The sequence below is a fragment of the Xyrauchen texanus genome, chromosome 3, assembly GCF_025860055.1.
Source record: "Xyrauchen texanus isolate HMW12.3.18 chromosome 3, RBS_HiC_50CHRs, whole genome shotgun sequence".
Taxonomy (NCBI): Eukaryota; Metazoa; Chordata; class Actinopteri; order Cypriniformes; family Catostomidae; genus Xyrauchen; species Xyrauchen texanus.
The window spans coordinates 57,425,016-57,438,783 of record NC_068278.1 but is presented as its reverse complement, the minus strand read 5'-3'; the positions used below and the strand labels follow the sequence as shown (position 1 = coordinate 57,438,783).

The 13,768-nt window shown below is 37.2% G+C and overlaps 1 protein-coding gene across 1 annotated transcript in view; it reads left to right on the top strand.

Moving 5' to 3' along the window:
- The window catches only part of LOC127622986 (target of rapamycin complex 2 subunit MAPKAP1-like), a 44,168-nt gene that overhangs the window by 2,753 nt on the left and 27,647 nt on the right, over positions 1-13,768 (top strand). The window contains exons 2-5 of the mRNA XM_052097212.1: positions 34-486; positions 6,708-6,797; positions 6,908-7,056; positions 9,404-9,576. Coding sequence (XP_051953172.1) covers positions 213-486; positions 6,708-6,797; positions 6,908-7,056; positions 9,404-9,576 — 686 coding nt within the window. The 5' untranslated portion in view covers positions 34-212. The remainder of the gene's footprint in view (positions 1-33; positions 487-6,707; positions 6,798-6,907; positions 7,057-9,403; positions 9,577-13,768) is intronic.

Genomic DNA, 13,768 nt, shown 5'->3' with positions numbered 1-13,768 from the left:
TGCAGCAGTGTTTAATTCTGTTTAACCCTGCAGACAGGCATCCATATGCCAATATGGAAAGAAGAAAATAACACCTAAAAGAAGAAAGAGAAGACGTTGCATTGCTGAGGACTCTTCAGTCTGTAACTCCGGCTGAGGATCAGCACATCCGGAGAGAGTCTCAGAGAGAGTCAGAGGGGGTGAGAGTGTGGAGGGAGGGGGTTCTGCTCAGGATGGCATTCCTCGACAACCCCAGCATCATCCTGGCCCACATCCGGCAATCCCACGTAACCAGTGATGACACGGGGATGTGCGAGATGGTCCTCATCGACCATGATGTGGATCTGGAGAAGTGCCACTCGTCTGCGGCGTCCGTTGGTGGCGGGTCGTCTGGAGGTTCATTTGGCGACGGCAGCAGTGGAGGAGACGGGCAGACCAGTGACCTCTCTCAGTCTGTTGACATCACCTCCAGCTGGGACTTTGGCATTCGACGGCGCTCCAACACAGGCAAGTAGTTGACTGACTTTCATGTAACTCTAATTCTTTTGGGGCTCTTGATCAAATTTAGTGGTGAAAGGCTATAGTGTGCTTTGGTACAGGTAAAGTTACATTACCAAAAATGTTTTTGCTCTTTTACTGGTTTAAAAGAAATAGTTCACCCGAAAATGAAAATTCTGTTGTTCCATCATGTTGTTCCAAACCTGTATGACTTAGTTTCTTATGAGGAACAAAAACTGTTAGTCTCCAAGTCCGTCTTTTCAATACAACGGCAGTTGACATTACCTCAGCTTAAAGTAAAATAAGTATTTTAAAATTATTCCATGAGGATTATGCGTCATATTCTGTCTTCCGAATAGGGCTGGGTATTCATACAGATTTCACGATTTGATTCGGATTCAGAAGCTTTCGATTCCTATTCGATATCGATATATTTCAGTTATAATGCCCATTTTGCTTATATATGAAAATCTCTCCCAGCTAATGTTGTTAATTATCCAGGGGACCTTCTAAATAGCTACATTATGAAAATATTATATTTGATTAGTTTTTCATAATTTTGGTCACATTTTAGCTTTTTAAATAAATCAGTGTATTATATCAATAAATGTGGTATTATATTGCATATATTATATTTTATTTAGAGCTATCAGTCGATTCAATGTTTTGATCGCGATTAATTGTATAATTATTTGTAGTTTAACGCAATTAATCGCAAATTTTTAAAGTGCTGAAATGTTACTTTCTATATACTTTTTTTCCTGTGAAAATGCATTTATTTTCATCATGGGAAAGAACAGAATTAACACTATTATGCTTTATTAACATTTTACAAACAAAGCCTTCCACAGTATAAAGATAGAAATGCACTAAAATAGCACCAATTCAACTCATATTATAAGGTTTCCCAGTCTAAGTCTTAACTGGGAGGTTGACTAATTAAAAGAACTAGTCCCCACATAGGTTGCATTTGCATTGCAATGGGCATTAAAACTCAAATTGATTTGCCTGTAGACTGTGACTATCCGCTTTTGTTACAGCAATCGTGAAGCTGCGTTCTAAATTTGTGTCAGGGCGCTCGTGTCGCTTGCTGACAAAAACGTCTCATTCTGCGTTTTAGTGATTAGTAAGACTTGACATGCCTCTGTGGCAATTAAAATGTACCTTAATTAGACTGAAACATACTGATGTCTATCACAAGTCTCATTTGGGATTGCTTTGTTAATCAAATAGCATTAAGAGGTCCTCTCTCCATCATTTAGAATATAAGCGCTGTTGTGCAAGCTGCATTCATAATTTGCGTCAGGGCGCCAGTGCCGCTTGCAGACATAAACGTCTCGTTCTGCTTTTTAGTTATAGTGAAGACTTGACATGCCTCTGTGGCAATTCAAAATGTACCTTAATTAGGCTGAAACATACTGATGTCTATCATAAGTCTCATTTGGGGTTGTTTTGTAAATGAAATTGCATTAAGAAGTCCTTTCTCCATCGTTTAGAATGTAAGCGCTGGTGTGTGTGTGTGTGTGTGTGTGTGTGCGTGCGCGCGCAGAGATTATTTTATTTACTGAGATAACAACCTCCATGGCTCTATCATAGGAAAGAGCATAACAGTCAACTTGCGTGTTACGACAGTGCCACCTATAGAATGTATATGGCACTGCCGCGTTATGCTATTTTATGCTTAGCTTGTAGGCTCAGCTTGGTAGAAGGGTTCTGACACTGTTGTGTGTCTGTTTGTGGCATGTGCATCAGTGCCATAACTCCGGACGGACACATTACAAAGGTTTCGCCCTTCCAACAAGTGATAATTCTGGTTTATGTTGTATTAGCGGTAAATACGTTTATCGTGACTCTTTTATTTATCGCACGTGTTAATTCTGACAGCTCTTATTTTATGACATGTTTATTGTTTAACTTGCCTAATTTGTACTGTTCTCTAGTATTTACATTGATTTGTTGAAAACTTGCTAAAACCCGGTACTGTCACTTTAAGAAAACTGGCAGTCCTGTAAATGAGTGCATATTAACAAGAGAGTACTCAAATGACATTATCTCATCCATATTGTGCATGTTTAGAATTAAATGTTTATTTTTAGTTGTTTTTGATCAACAACTGACTGTAAAGAACAGAAAGGGGTGATAAAAGAGACATTAATCAATGACAAATGGATTGTGTGGATCTTGTCTTTGGACACACATTACACAGAACATGTAAAACCAAACTTTTACCCTTAACATGCAGTGAAAGGATCTTAGTTCTGAACTTTTTTTTTACCAACCAGTGGCTAATCGTAGACATTTTGAGTCGCATGCCGCAAAATTTAGTTGCATTTACGAGTGATTTCCTCTCATTCTGTCGAGTGTTGCGCATAGAGTAAAAGATCGATCTTGGGATTGATGAATCAATATTGAGATCATTCAAATGAAGATCGTGATGGATCAGAATAATCAATATTTTTACCCAGCCCTACTTCCGAAGGCATATGATTTTTGGGTGAACTAACTATTAACAAATGCGGAGTCTTAAAGTGTTACTGTACCAGCCACTGAGAACATTGCATGCAAAAATCTGGACTAGGGCTTTTAAATATTTACACAAATATGAGTTTTATGGTATGATTTAATTTGAAACGATTTAAAGAAATTTCACAAAGCAATTTTGGTCTCAATAAGTATCACAATATTCATGAAATGGAATAACTATTTTTGGGGGAAAAGCTCTATTTTTCCTTTTTTGTGTGATCAAGGTTTAATCTGGGACTGATAATTGATTTTGCGTGTTGGCTTGAAATGGTGAATTTAAGATGAGGCAAGAACTGACTGAAATTTATTTGCACTCGTTCTCACCTGTAAGACGCGGTAGTTTTGCCTTTGCAAACTTATTTCCAAACATTGTTTCTAATGAAGTTGCAACTTTTCCCCTTTATAATCAGTTTCAGGTTATTTGTTTTTAAACTGGCACACCTTTGCTGTTTTTCATATTAATCACATTGAACACAATTTTGTTATGGAATAAATTTAAATGTCAGTGTTTTGCACCAATACGCCAGCAAACACACAATTGTACTGAAATTTTTTTGGAGTGATTCTCTTTTAGAAAATTAAATGAGCGATGACTCAAAAACACCACATTTTCACACGAAAAACAGTCCGTTTTTTGCATAACTTATTATGCAAAAAATAATAAAATACTATTATGCTGAACCATAGACAGTTTCCACTCTTTGTGGGAAAAGTTTTAAATACTAATGTCTTACAATGCTTCTGTTGTAAGACATTAGTATTTAATGTCCATGAAGTAATTCAGTTTCAGTCAGTTTTTGGACCTCCTGTTGCTGCATGACCGATGATTCAAAGTAAAAATATGGATGAATCCCGGGCTACGGACTGAAAATGTTATTTGGTAAAGTGTTCTAGAAAGTATTAAACTATTCCTCCATTAAGATCATCTGACCAACTTGTCCCCAGGACGACAAGACAGTTGCGTGAGGCCTGAACCGGCTGGTAAGCAAGTGTTCAGGACAGGAAATCATGCTGAAAAAAATTGAATATCGGTATAATCTGAATTTATCTCAAAAGAATGGTCTTGAAAAATGAAAACATCTACAACATTATGGACCGTGTACATTCAGATACCCCGGCATGTTTTCAAAGCTTACATTTCCAGCAAATGACATCACAGTTTAACAGCATTTTGGTGCTAATATGTGAATGGTAGCAAAACTGTTAAAAGTCAGAAAGCTGTTTAATGATTTTAAAAATGTACTGCAATTTAACAGGTTTCATGTTTGAAAGTGGATATAGTCATAAGCTTTTGTATATTAGCTATAACCAATATGTATATGTATTAAGGATGCATCGAAGTATCGGCAGCCAATGTTTATCGACCAAATGAAAACAAATCGGGTTTAAGCATGAAAATGGCGATATGAAAATTTGACGGCTCGTTTATAATTAATTATCATCACACTTTGTAAAAACTGTTTGAATTCAAATGCACAATCCAGAAATAATGATAGCCACAGAATGTGCACTCATGTAATATTACATTTTTATTCTTTCTCATTCAAACATTGAAGAAAAGCTGTCGTTATAGACGCAACAGTTTTGAAAGCGGCACTTACCTATACATGATGAGGTAAAACCATCCAAAACGCTTTCAAACCAGCAAACTTTGACTTCTGAGACATTGGAATGGTATCCACTAAGGCTGCACAATTGATTGAGTTAAGATTGAAATCACAATATGGTTTTGCGTGATTACAAAAGCTTGAAAGGTTGCATTTAAGAATGTACTACAATCAGCTCTTCAGTTAGCACTTCAGTCAGTGCTATGTGAGCAAACGGCGCCCTCTAGTGGTCTGGTAATGATCTACTGCACCACTATATCATTTAAAAGTGCATTTTGTTCCTTTGGTAATTTTTTTTTTTCATGATGTGGTTCTGTTTCCATGGAATTGTCCAAAATATGCATAATACGACTTTTTGCTATTCTATTTTATATAGTAGAAGCATGTAACATGTGGGTTCTGTTGTTTTGAACTGCAAAAACAGAAGTACAAAAATTACTTTTGTTTTTTCACATCAATGATCATGCTATGATATTTTTTGAAAAAAAGCTTTTGTGCACCTCTTTGTACATGTTTAAAACCCAATTCCTGAGCAAAACAGTGATCTGATGACAAAATAAGGTAAGTGGCAAAATATCGGTCTCAGACAAAATGTTCATATTGGCGCATCTCTAATATGTATATACATATGCTTTATTTCTGGCTGTTTACTTGTGCACTCTGGGGAAAAAATGCACCATGTCCTTCATTTGGTACTTTCCAGATCACTTCCAGAATTAAGGAGATAATCTTTGCACAATTCTTCAAGTGCTTCATATTTGTACTTGCTCTCAAAATAATATTCCAACTGCTCTCTGGCCAAATCTGTTTGGAAGTCAGGAAATTGGACGAAAGACTAATGGTGCAATCACATAAAACACGAAGAAGATTTTCGCCTTGCATTGCTTCGCACGAGTTTGACCACTGGATTATAAATTTGTGTTTAAACTCGCATTTGCGCGAGTAACGGGAACCCTCGAGTATTCCCCCTTCTCTTCTGGAAAAGGACAGGAGGAGGGGCTTCTACGTCTTGGTTCCTAGTAAAGTACAACCAGTAGCTGGAATCAAGTAGACGTGCATATTTTCAGAACTTACCAGGTATTACAACTTCCTCGCTCACTTTCATCCAAGCATTGTCCGGTCTCTGTACATGTGTGACGTTGTGTCATACAATTCCGGGTGCCCACACACCGCTACAACCATTCTTTCATCTATTTTTCCAGATTTCTTCTGCTACTACGTCAGTACGTCAGTGATATCCGGACAATCTCAATGGCGATAGGCTTTCGCGACAGCGCGTCATGCGAATTTCTCACTCGAGTTGAAAAATTTCAATTTTTGCGAATACGCAAATGAAGTGATTTTTTGTGTTCGAAGGCATGTCATTCGCTTCGTTGGGCGGTGCGAATTCACATCTATTCGCATCTTTGGATTGACTTTGTATGTAATCGCTTCGTGTTGTATGTGAACGCACCATAAAGCTTGTGTATTTTATTTTGCCTATTCTGCGGGACTATTACGTTCTTTTATGTGACATCGTTTTCATGGCAGTTTAATACTCCCCAAATCCCCATCATGGTCATATTTATTTGCTATACTGAATTGAAATAAAATAAATTTTATTAAAACAAAAAATTATTTTGTTCAGACAGGATGATTTTCTGTATCATTGCAGTACTGAGAAGAGAGGGAGAAATGTGCTTAATTGCCAATTGGAAAATAATGTCCCATTTGTCCCAAAATAGGCTTTATGTTTTCTATATATATTTTATTTTTGTTTTTTATTGATTTTGGGTCAAAATATCACCTGGACATTTCTTTCTGAGATTCACCAGTACAGTTTAATTTATAGCAATTTATTATCGAAAGTAAAGATTGGTGTAATATTCAGTCAAGACATAGGCACAGATTTGCTGAATGACGAGCAAATTAATATTTAAGCAAATTGGCATTCCAGTATTCACTGATCTTTCTTTTGAATTTTTAATCAAAGAGTTATCATTTGACATAAAAGCTAATAGCTTTAAACCACTTATTTTTGACACCAGTCCATATTGTACTATATTCAGGTCACACGTTGACACTTTTAATGAGATGAAAGTGTGCTCTCTTCACTTAAAGCTCAAAGACTGGAGCGTCTGCGGAAAGAGCGACAGAACCAGATCAAGTGTAAAAACATCCAATGGAAAGAGAGAAGCTCGTCTCAGTCAGGTGCAGTGGCTGTAGTTTGGCCTTACTACCATATAAAAACTGTTTCTTTTTATTTTCTGCTCCTTGTCTTGTTTTCTGAACATCTTGTTCCTCACTCATGATTTTTGTAGCAGACGATTTGGGTTCGCTTTTTGAAAAGAAGGATTTTAAGGACCGGCCCCGGAGCACAGGCAGTAAATCGACGCTCTCGCTGCGGTTAGAGCAGTGTCCTCAACAGCTTAACAACCCCTTCAACGAGTACTCCAAATTTGATGGCAAGGTGAGTGCAATTGTGTTTACATAAAGTACTGTTGTTGTGAAGTTACAAGTGTCTAGTTTCAATGAAATGCACCCATATTATGTTAATAGTGTTTTAGGTGTTGCACAAAGACAACATGAAATTAAAATAGTCTCTTTACTATGGTAAAAAAATGCCTCCATTTGTTTGCTAAATGATGATAAATGTCACTTGTTAGATAAAAAACTTGATACATCATTATTACCAGGTCACAAATGATGCAGCGCCCAGCTCTATCTCTTTTGCATGATTAAAAAACAATGAACATATTCTTAAGAAATCACTGCTGTCATCACAAACCCAATTATCAAACCTCACTAATAAGAGCTGTTGATGAAAAATGATGTAATAAAGGTTTGATGGCAAAGTTAATTGAATGAAACACAATTTTAAATGCTTCTTTTGCATCGGTTGAATGTTTTCATCACTCTCTTCAGAACGCATGCTCTTCCTAAAATGCTGAATAAACAGCGTAGTGTCACGCAGGTTTATCTCGTCTTCTTGCGTTAGGTTTAGCTGCGGGCATCACTTGTTTTGCATTGAACATCACCTGTTCCCCTTTGGCTCTTGAGCGTTTTTATCTATTGCTTTTGTGTTTGGAATGCAACAAAGAAAATGGATGTATTTCATTCATGTTATCAAATACATTTTTAACATTTGTAGTATTTATTTGTATTTTAATGTGTTTATATATTTTAATTTGTATTCTTATTTTTGGGCTACTTTATTATAAGCAAAAAGTTAAAAGGTGACACCCATTTTCAGCCTTTTGACTACATATTTAACACACATATATATATATATATATATATATATATTAGACATCGGAAAAAGTAAGTGAACCCTATGATTTAATAACTGTACGATCCTCTTTTGGTAGCAATAACTTTAACCAAGCATTTTGGGTAGCTGCAGATTAGACCAATTTTGGACCATTCTTCGTTATAGAACTGCTTCAGCTCAGACATATTAACGTGAACGGCTCTCTTTTGAGGTCATTCCACAGCATCTGTTGGGTTAAGGTCTGGGCTCTGACTGGGACACTCCAAAAGGTGGAGTTTCTTTTTTTGACGTTTAGGTTTGTTGTCCAACTCCATAACCCAACGTCTACTGAGCTTCCGGTGGCACACAGCCACCCTGATATTATCCTGTAGGATGTCTTGATAAACTTGGAAATAAAATTTTCCCTTGATGATGAGTGGTCCAGGCCCTGAAGCAGCAAAGCGGCCCCAAATCATGATGCTTCCTCCACCATACTTCACTGTTGGGATGATGTTTTCATGTTGGTATGCGGTACCCTTTTTATGCCATACCTAGTGCTGTGTGTCCTTTCTAAACAATTCAACCTTAGTTTCATCAGTCTACAAAACATTTTCCCATTAGCATTGTGGAGAGTCAAGGTTGTCTTTGGCAAACTTCAGGTGTGCAGCAATGTTTTTGTTGGAAAGCAGCAGCTTCCATTCATGGTGTCCTGCCCTAGACACCATACCTGTTTAATGTATTTCTGTAAAGTAGACTCATGAACAGAGATGTTAACCAGTCCCAATGATTCCTTCAAGTCTTCAGCCGTCACTCTAGGGTTCTTTTTACCTCATTGTGCATTCTGTGGTGTGGCCTTTGAGTCATCCTGGCTGGACGGCCACTTCTAGGGAGATTAGCCACAGTACTATATCTTCTCCATTTAGACAATTTGTCTAACTTTGGACAGATGAGTATTGAAGTTCTTCAAGATAACTTTGTAGCCCTTTCCAGCTTTATGCAAAGCCACAGTTCTTGATCGTAGGTCTTCTGATGTCCATTTTTGCGAGGCATGGTCCATGTCAGCAGATGCTTCTTGTGAATAGCAAACTCAAAATGTTTGAGTGCTTCTTACAAGTCAAAGTAGCTCCAACCCACACCTCCAATCTCTTTTCATTAATTAGATCTCAGGTTTGCCAACTCCTGACTCTAATTAACTTTTAGTTTTTTGTCTGTAGCCTAGGGATTCACTTACTTTTTCCACAGCACTGTGAATGTTAAATGTGATGTGTTCAATAAAGACATTAAATATTATAATTGTTTGTGTGTTGTTAGCTTAAGCACATTGTGTTTGTCTATACTTTAATGAAGATGAGACCAAATTTTATGAGCAATTAATGCAGAATTCCAAAGGGTTCACATACTTTTTCTTGCCACTGTATATGCACCGAACCACTAGAACATTAAATAGTAATAAACAGACCTATATTCAAACATTTTAGCTAAAATATATATAAATATTGCTATCTAGATGCCCCAGATTATTGAATAGTGCCGACTTTTTGCATTACCATGTTTTCTCTTTTTTCAGGGCCATGTTGGTACAACAGCAACCAAAAAAATTGACGTCTACCTCTCAATGCAGTCGACCCAAGAAAAGCTGCACCCCATGACGGTGGTCACGATGGCTAACGCTAGGGTCCACGATCTCATCGGACTCATCTGCTGGCAGTACACCTGTGAGGGTCGTGAACCCAAGCTCACGTTAGTACAATTTAAACATTTTCCACAGCCTCTACTTGAACAATTTTACTGTCCATGTAAGAACTGGTAAACTGAAATAGGTTTTTCAATGAACAATCTAGTTATCTAGAGCAAACGAGAACCGATATAAAATACAAGGGGGTGTTAATGATCAATCAGTGATTGATAATTAATCCATAATGCTCAGTTATTGTCCATTAGTCAATTTCGGTTCAAATGACTAATAGAGAAAAGAAAACTTTTTTTAATTGTCCTTCAAATATGGACTATGAATTAATTATGTTTACACTTAAAGGAATTCTTCGGGTTAACTGTTAGTTCAATGTAAGTTCAATGAACAGCATTTCTGTCATAATGTTGATATCACAAAATAATGATTTCGACTCATTCCTCGTAAATATCACAAATATAGTTTCTAATAATGCACTTAAAGTGAATAGGGCCAGTAGATAAACAATAAAATGCACACCGTGTCAAAAGTATAGCCACAGAACGTAAACAATATATGTGTTAACATTATTTTAGTGTGATAATACCAAGAATTTACCAGTGTTACAGTGTTTACTATATTACAGGGTTTCTAAGTTGTAAAATGTAATATGCCTTTACACAGATAAGGTTAGTAAGCATTTAATCTTTCTAAAATGATGTTAACATGCATAATGTTTATGTCGTGTTGCTATACTTTTGAAACTGTGTGTATTTTAATGTTTTGTACTGGCCCCATTGACTTCCATTGTAAGTGACTTACTGTAACTACAATTGTTTCTTTTTTTTTTTTAAATAGGTACGAGTTGAAAATATTTTTTGTGGTAATCAGCATTATGCCAGTAAGGCTGTCGATTAACCTTGTACAAACCCAGAACATATCTTTAATGCATTTTAATTGGACTGGTGATATGGACCCATTCCAGTTTAGCATAAATAAAGCCTGTTTGGCATCAACCTTTACTTGACTAGTAATGTACTAGTGACCCTCCCAGTCCTTAACACATTCACGTCCCAAGAGACATTTACATTCTTTTCCCATCTACCTCTGCTGTAATGCCAGTCCTGACCTTTCCCAGCTCAAGCAGGGATTCCCTTGGGTTCTTTTCTCATCTCCTCGTTCAATACGTTTCCGAGGTTTGCTGACCGAACAGCACAAGAATCTTTTCTTTGGTACGTGCTACAATATGAAGATTTATACTTGGGTCAGATTGAGAAGAGGACAAGCATTCAAATGGAGAGAAGACATGAGGGCTTTTTGTTTACACTTTTTTTCAAATCTGATCTTAAGCACAGACTTATCACACTGTCATTTTGTCAAAAAATTAAATGTTTGTTCAGAAAGCATAGTCATTATCTGATGTATCCACATTGTTTGTTAAAGTAAAGATGTATACAATGACAAGAATATGTCAGTGTGGAAATGATGTACTCTGTATGTATACATGTACTTTAATATGTAGATTTCAGTCTGGCTAAAACGATCTTTTAAAAAAGTTAGGTAAACACTTTAGTCAGATTTTTGCAAAGTTGCACTAACAGACCTAGAAAACGTCTTTGTCTAGCATGTATACATGTTAATCGTGTCATAATTTGGCTCTGCATTCTGCACATCCTCCGAAAGATGGTTGATGCAAGATGTGTATCTTACTCAGCGTATATGTCACCCTTCCTTCAAGTATTTTAATATGAAAACTATAGCTTGACAACACAAACCCACCGTAGCTCGATTATAAACATACATTCTTATTCACTTATCCACTATTTATGGTGAATGTTACGTAGTCCACTTTATGAGAAAAGAATGAGTGACAGCTACAAAGAATATTGCACATTTTATGTAATGTTAAATATCCATTGCCTCCTGAATGACCAAAAAAAATAAAAAACACTTTAAATTTGACCTGACCTTTTAGACTGAGACGTATTCTTAAAAATCAGATTTCAATTGGATTTTAAAGCAAATATGGATTTTTGGGGATTGTTACGTTGGATGTGATGGATTTATGTCGGAAATGTCAGAAGATCTGAACAAAGCCAAGGAGACCAAAAACAATTCAGATTCTCTCGTGGGCAGCTTGGTGCCTCACAGATCGACTTGGTAGTTGAGATTCGACCTGATTGGCATAGCAATGAGGCTGTTCCCCCCTGGAGGAGTGTCAGGCTTTGTTGAGGAAGAGATACAGGGCTTTTGTCGACAACCTCCATACTTCTCTGGAAAGTGCTGGCTGTTGCAGGAGGTCAACCCTGCCTTTGAGTGAGGATCAAGGTTAAGTGATGCCCCTCTTGATTCTTTCAGGATGTTCAGATCGCGGTCTGGGCCAACCACTAATATCCCATCTCTGTCAAAATCCTGTTGATCTGTTGAACTGTTTGTTGTGAACTAGTCATTTTTAGTTGATTCCTACAATTGAGGCCTCATTGCACGGTGTTATCTATTGTTATCTTGTGTTTTCCTGTTTTCTATTTTCTATTCTTGTATGGTTTGCAGTTGGTGTAAAAGCAATCCTGCCTAATTTCCCCAAGTCAACTTATTGATGACAAACGTTAGTCTCTCTCTGCACCATAGTTTCTCACACCAGCCCCACGGTCAAGAGATCCAGGACTTCTCTCTGTTGGCTGTTATCTCCCCAGACTCGAGACATTGAATTAACACCGTGACAGTTAGTCTTTACAGCTCAGGTCTGGATTTCGACAGTTTGTCAGAGCAAATTAAACACCCTCCTCCAAGAACATCACTAGAGCTGGCACTGCCCTCAAGAGGTGAAAATTATATCATAAAGACAAAGGCTTATTATAACATAGCAGCGCTGAATCTGTCATAAATTAGGTTCCTGTTAATTAGTGGTTCTTTCTTATGTAAACCATCACTCTATTATTAATGTTGCTCATATTTGACCATGAATATTAAACTTTGGTGAACAGCAGATCCTGCACAGTTTGTGCTACAGACAAGAATGATACCTGAAATGATGCTGTTCTTTTACACAATCGGATTTATGGAAGGCCATATCTAGGGACCAGAATATCATGGAGACAAAGCAACCGGGTTGAGCGTGGGTTACTTTTAAAACGTATTCCACTACAGATTACAGAATACATGTTGTAAAATGCAATTTGTAACTAGGGCTATCAATCGATTAAAATTATTAATCGAATTAATAAAATGTTATGCCGATTAATTAATCGCATACTTAAAGATTTGCTGAGAAATTCCCTCAAATAACAATACTTCAATATATAATGATGTTTCTCCCCAATTTGGAATGCCCAATTCCCAATGTGCTCTAAGTCCTTGTGGTGGCGTAGTGACACACCTCAATCCGGTTGTCGAAGGACAAATCTCAGATCTCGCATCTGAGACCGTCAATCCGCGTATCTTATCACATGGCTTGTTGAGTGCCGTGCGTTACTGTGGAGACCTAGTGTGTGTGCAGGCTTCACGCTATTCTCCGAGGCATCCATGCACAACTCATCACATGTCCCACCGAGAGCAAACCACATTATAGTGATCACGAGGAGGTTAACCCAACATGATTCTACCGACCCTAGTTATCAGGCCAATTGGTTGCTCAGGAAGTCTGACTGGAGTCACTCAGCATGCCCTGGATTCGAACTTGCGACTCCAGGTGTGGTAGTCCGTGTCAATACTTGCTGAGCTACCCAGTTTTAAACGTAGAATAACACCTCTTGAGATCCCTGCATTCGGATTTGCGCTCCATCAAGCTGTGTTTGTATGCAAGAACGTGTTCTCATCTTGTGTTGTCTGCTCTGGGTATTTGTGATTTATTTATTTTTTGTCTGTAAAGCTGTGCACTGCATATACAGTGAGTTTCGCTTACTGCCCCCTGGAGAAAACAGGTGGTACTCTAAGCTTGAATTATGGTCCGGGGACATAATTAATTGCGGGGTTTTTTTACGTGTTATTTTTTATAAAATCAATCGTACCGAATTAACGCATTATTTTTAATATAATTTATTGTGTTAGATTACCCAAGGTGAGTAACATAATCTAAATACTTTTGATTACTACTTTTCTGAATTTATTTATAACAAGTGAAAAAAATCTGCCTGTACAGTAAGATAAATGCACCTATTAAAAATACATTCTCTGTAAAAGGTTAAATATCTTATGCAGTGTTGCTTTTAAATCCAGATTAATTAAATTACTAAATGTTACTTAATTTGTTTTAAGGATTTTTAG